The sequence below is a fragment of the Triticum aestivum genome, chromosome 2A (genome assembly GCF_018294505.1).
Source record: "Triticum aestivum cultivar Chinese Spring chromosome 2A, IWGSC CS RefSeq v2.1, whole genome shotgun sequence".
Taxonomy (NCBI): domain Eukaryota; kingdom Viridiplantae; phylum Streptophyta; class Magnoliopsida; order Poales; family Poaceae; genus Triticum; species Triticum aestivum.
The window spans coordinates 206,331,449-206,336,674 of record NC_057797.1 but is presented as its reverse complement, the minus strand read 5'-3'; the positions used below and the strand labels follow the sequence as shown (position 1 = coordinate 206,336,674).

The 5,226-nt window shown below is 47.2% G+C and overlaps 1 protein-coding gene across 1 annotated transcript; it reads left to right on the top strand.

Annotated features, from left to right (window-relative positions):
- Positions 1-3,678: 3,678 nt before the first annotated feature.
- LOC123185164 (uncharacterized) lies at positions 3,679-4,879 on the top strand. The gene is made up of 3 exons (XM_044597144.1): positions 3,679-3,963; positions 4,046-4,254; positions 4,396-4,879. The coding sequence occupies exons 1-3, from the start codon at positions 3,865-3,867 to the stop codon at positions 4,619-4,621; spliced, it is 534 nt and encodes a 177-aa protein (XP_044453079.1). The 5' UTR covers positions 3,679-3,864; the 3' UTR covers positions 4,622-4,879.
- Positions 4,880-5,226: the final 347 nt, after the last annotated feature.

Sequence of the window (5,226 nt, the reverse complement as noted above, 5' to 3'; positions counted from 1 at the left end):
GTTGTGACGTTTGGTAGCACACAAAGTGTTCCTCCGACAAACGGGAGTTGCATAATCTCATAGTTATAGGAACATGTATAAGTCATGAAGAAATCAATAGCAACATACTAAACGATCGGGTGCTAAGCTAATGGAATGGGTCATGTCAATCAGATCATTCACCTAATGATGTGATCCCGTTAATCAAATAACAACTCTTTGTCCATGGTTAGGAAACATAACCATCTTTGATTAATGAGCTAGTCAAGTAGAGGCATACTAGTGACACTCTGTTTGTTTATGTATTCACACATGTATTATGTTTCCGGTTAATACAATTCTAGCATGAATAATAAACATTTATCATGATATAAGGAAATAAATAATAACTTTATTATTGCCTCTAGGGCATATTTCCTTCACCATGTTTGGTTCCAGTCCTTGGGATGGCTTGGCAGGACTACTAGAGGGAAGATGGCATCTCACCTGCGTTGAATTGAAATCCCGCCAAATTCCAAGATGGGACCATTGGTGTACTCGTTCTGGCGGTTCAAGTAGAAGTATTCCCTGAAGAGTTCACCAGTAGGTTCTTCTTGAAGGTAAACCTCACAGAAAACTTGGAAGTTACTAATGTTTGATACAGAATTGGGTCTGATATCTTGTGGATGGAGTTTGAAAACATGCAAAACATCTCTAAAGAATTTTGAGCCAAGCGGCGAGAAGCCCCGGTTCATATGATCAGTGAAGACAATAATTTCAACGTCCTTCGGCTGAGGTATCTCTTCAGCCGGATTAGGAGCACGATAAGACATGACACTTTTCTCTGGTAAGTATCCAACAGTGACGAAATCTTTCAAATTGCTCTCGGTGACTGTGGAAGGGACCCAGTTGCAAGTTGTCATCGTCTTTGGCGGCATGATGAAAGGACAATCTAAAAGGAAATAGTTTGTCAGCTCAAGTTAGTTGGTGGATTGCAAGTTAACAAATACAGTGCATGTTTATAATGGCGGCTTAATCAAGGGCTAATGATATATGAAGAAAAGATAAGCCGGCAGGGTAAGCCGCCATGATTAAGATATTCAAGAGTTACTGAAAAGCAAAATTGACTAAGTACTGGGACAAACCAGTTCAGCGGATAAGAGGTTACAAATTTGGATCTACCGCTATTTAGAAAAAGGGGATAAATTCATCTAGAAAGGTGACAGTGGAAAAGCAGAGGTGTCCTAGAGGAGATCTATCACGGTGGGGATATAATCTAGTATTAAAACAAGTGCTAAAACTACTACCGCGCAAGATTCCTATAGTTTTTGGATCTAATGCATGGATCTAAACAAAGAAAAAGAAGGACAGTGATGTATGCGGATGAACACCGAAGAACATCGAAAAACCCTAATGGCAGATTTGTGATGATGAAAGGAAGGCTTACAGGTGCTGTTAGAACGGCGGAGTGGTTCCGCAGTTCTCTGGTCTACTCAGGGCGATGCAGCGACCGGAGTTGAGGATGAGGACGGAGGTCGACGACGGCAAGGTTTGTGCGGGACGATGTGTTGTGAGGAGGAAGGAAGGAGAAGGAGAAGAATGAGAGATAAACACCATGGTCCTATTTATAAGGAGACAGGAAAACAGGCAGGCGCGAAAGACGAGGAGGCCGAATGGTGGTTATCCAGCTAATTGGACGCCTCAATTTTCGGGAAGGCATTAAGATAAAGATCCGTTAAAGATGATGTCGTGGCGGGTTTCCGAAATTCTCGGAGATGACGTCATGGCGGGTAACAAAGTTTTTGCAGCGGATATGAAAGGATTTTTTCTAAGTCTTGGAGATTGACATGAACAAGTTCAAATCAACCTGGGGCCTAATGTTGGGGATATAGCTATTATGTATGACCCGTCCAGGAGGGGCTGGGCCATCCCTATGACGATTCATCACAATCAAGCCCAAAGATCATATGGCGGTTCATAGATAGGCTTAGTAGAGGGCCCAGACCAGAAGGAGGCTTAAGGCCCATAGATATAAACCGCCATGTATGTAAACTTGTATGGTAAGGTACGTAAGAAAGGTCACCGAGCCGGATACGTTGTATAAGCCGGCCGGGACTCTGAGGGCCTCAGGGCGTCAAGCCGTGTATATAAAGGGACGACCTAGCGGCGGCTTAGGACAAGAAACAACAAATCGAGAGCCGGCTCAAGCGTATTCGCTTCCTGCTCATTGAAACCCTAGCAATACCAACTACAAACTGGACTAGGCTTTTACCTTCATCGTAAGGGGCCGAACCAGTATAAACTTCTCGTGTCATTTGTCCTGATTAACCCCTTTAAGCTAACCTCAACGTGATGGCTCCATGACTAAGTCCTCACACTAGAACATCTGTCATGACAATTCCACGACACAGACCGTGGCGGTTACGTGAAAGGTAATGGAGCTCGATTGCAGTGAGCCAGAGGTGGTGTGTTGGACAAGCAGGGAATGACGTGAGTGAAAGTGGCGAAAGGGAAGAGGCTGTACCTGCAAAAATATATCTTCGTGCCACTATCAACCGCTCTGGCCAAATATTAGGAATGTGCCACTATCGAGCATTGTAGGTGGGGCCACATCGCATAAAGGGTCAATCAAATCTCCTTCTCAACATTGGGGGGCTCACATCCAAGGGAAGGAGTGGCAAAATGGAATTTATGGCCCCAACAGTGGATCGCCATGTTGTTCGGAACAGCCAACCGGGTCTCCTTAGAGACATGTAGCTAATTTCTTCGTGAGCGCTAGTGACACAGATCGAATTCGCAAAGTACAAGTGGCAGTCATCACCGAATATCCGAGTTTGTTAATGGGATGAACCGAAAAATCCCTATATTTTTTGTTTGAAGTCAAATTATGCATACTAATTTGGTATCATAGTCGTTGATAGTTTTTTCTATAAATTTGATCAAACTTTGCACTCTTGGACTCTAGACAATACGTAAAAGCCTTCTTTTCAAAGTAGGAAGTACAGTAGAAACTGAGCGCCATCTCCGAAGGTCGTTGTTTAGATATAAAGGACATGTTTGCTTATAACAATAAAGTCAAGACGTTTTTAAAAGTTGTTGCCCTCAAGGACAACAAAACTTCGTCCGTCCTGGATCGACACCCTACATCCATCGTCGTACAGTAGAAACTGAGCACCATGTTCGAAAGCCACACCACCACACACCAGATGGCTCCATTGCACGCCACGTCGCCCATTCAGCTAGCAAAGCGACTCTTTCGCAGGCTGGCGGCCATACGCCAGCGCGGATGTACAGCCCAACGTTTGTATACCTTTTCTTTTTCTTTCCTGTAGGACCTCGAATCAATATCCAATACCTTTTTCAGCTACGTATATATACACCATCATAACGATCTGTTTCTTCTGACCATAACTTGAACTTGAAGAATAGATTGGGACCATCAGTATGAAAGTTGCACAATTTTGAACTAATACAGAGCTGTAAGTCTATGGATTACGGCTAAACTTTAGTGAGGATGAAGATTAATCGTTGGAGGTAATCCAGGTAAGTGGGATTCAGGAAAATCTCACTCATAGAGTGATATGATGGGTAATTAGCAGTGCCATCGATGTCTCGAGCCCTGTCGGCTCGTGTCACCTTAACATTCGCCTCTTTCTTTGGTGTTAAGCAGAGCCTAGCAGAGCTTTCTGCCTTTCTCGTGGGAGCACTGAGAGGAATCGGTAAAGAAAACCAACGCAGAGATATTAAACAACAAAGAACAATAAAAGCCGAGACCTAAAGCATCTTCGCTGCACACTCGTCTAGTAGCGACACCCAAGCCTGCCCGTCGTGCCCACGTCGCTGCTCCTCCATTTTCACCACGACGACAGTGGACAGGAGGGGAGGAGAACCAAGATTGCAGAAGCCATGGCGAGAGTTGAAGCGGTGGTCGTCTGCCTCCTCATCGTCGCCATGGATGTCGTTGCCGGCGTCCTTGGAATCCACGCGGAGAAAGCTCAGAGCCAGGTAACCGTGTCGTCAAAAAGCAGGGATTTCGTTGTTGTCTGGTGATGTTTCATGGCAAATTTTGATTACTCTCGTCTTGCAGGGGAGGCACCTGAAGATACTTTTCATCGAGTGCAGGCAGCCTGTCCCACAGGCTTACAAGCTCGGCATCGCGGCGGCCGCGGTGCTGGCTGCGTCGCACGCCATCGCCAACATCGTCGGCGGCTGCTCCTGCACGTGGCCCTGCTGCTCCGGCGGCCGGCGCTCGTCGCCCAACCGCCAGATGGCGTCCTTCGCCCTGGTCCTCACATGGTACGCTCCTGTCCTACGCACGCCGAGCATGAGCCGCCACATCACCATCAAAATACTATATCAAGTCCTGCATGCTTTTCCGGTTCCCGTGGTTCGATTCGAAGAACACGTACAAAATGTCAACATGTTTATGATTGCCAGGATGGTTCTGCTGGTGGGGCTGGCGCTGCTGATCCTCGGTGCGCTGCCGAACTCCAAGAAGGTAATGGCGGAGTGCGGGGTGGTGCGGCACCGCTTCCTCTCCATCGGCGGCATCCTCTGCTTCGTGCACGCCGTCTTCTGCCTCGTCTACTACGTGTCCGCAAACGCCGCCGCGCGGGAGGAAGGCCGTGGGTCTGGGTCCAAGCCCGCCGGCGGGCACACCTGATGGATCTCTCCGACCAGTCGCCATGCATAATCCAATCCTTCAGACCGCGTGTTGCTGCCTAGGCCTTCTTCGATATAATTTTCTCCGCTGCGAGATAGGGTGTGATTCTGTGTGCATGTAATTACGGGTGTTGTGGCATCGTGTTGCCGAGGTGCGCAGTGATACTCTTTCCAGTTTTGTCGTGTTCAATAAGTGAAATCTTTCGGATTGCTGGCTAGTTTCAGTATTCCCAGGATATTGAAGGATGTGCAGTCGTAAGAGGCCGATACTTCCGGGTGACGACGCGTTCATGTGAGCGATGAACTGATGACACGCTCATGTGAAGTATAGTCTCTCTCTCTCTTTTTTTCTTCTGATAACCATGTGAAGTATAGTCTGATGTTCACCTTTCTCACTCGGTATCGTCACCCTCGGCCGACAGAGCTCGGTGCCTCGGTGCTCGGTGATGGTGGATTTAGCGGAGGTCCTGTCCCATCAGATTTTTGCCGACCATGTATGTATGGCCTGAAAGGCTTACTTCCGAAATCCTCGACAAAGACTGCATCCTGAGTCCGTGCCACCCATCACGCCAACCGGTTTTGGTGGACGAGCTCGTGGATTGGCAT

What these genes read in the sequence shown, in the direction of transcription:
- LOC123185164 (XM_044597144.1), top strand. Translation starts at nt 3,865, where the DNA reads ATGGCGAGAGTTGAAGCGGTGGTCGTCTGCCTCCTCATCGTCGCCATG. An exon ending in CGGAGAAAGCTCAGAGCCAG is followed by an intron (nt 3,964 to 4,045) that starts GTAACCGTGTCG and finishes CTCGTCTTGCAG; the next exon opens with GGGAGGCACCTGAAGATACT. An exon ending in TTCGCCCTGGTCCTCACATG is followed by an intron (nt 4,255 to 4,395) that starts GTACGCTCCTGT and finishes TATGATTGCCAG; the next exon opens with GATGGTTCTGCTGGTGGGGC.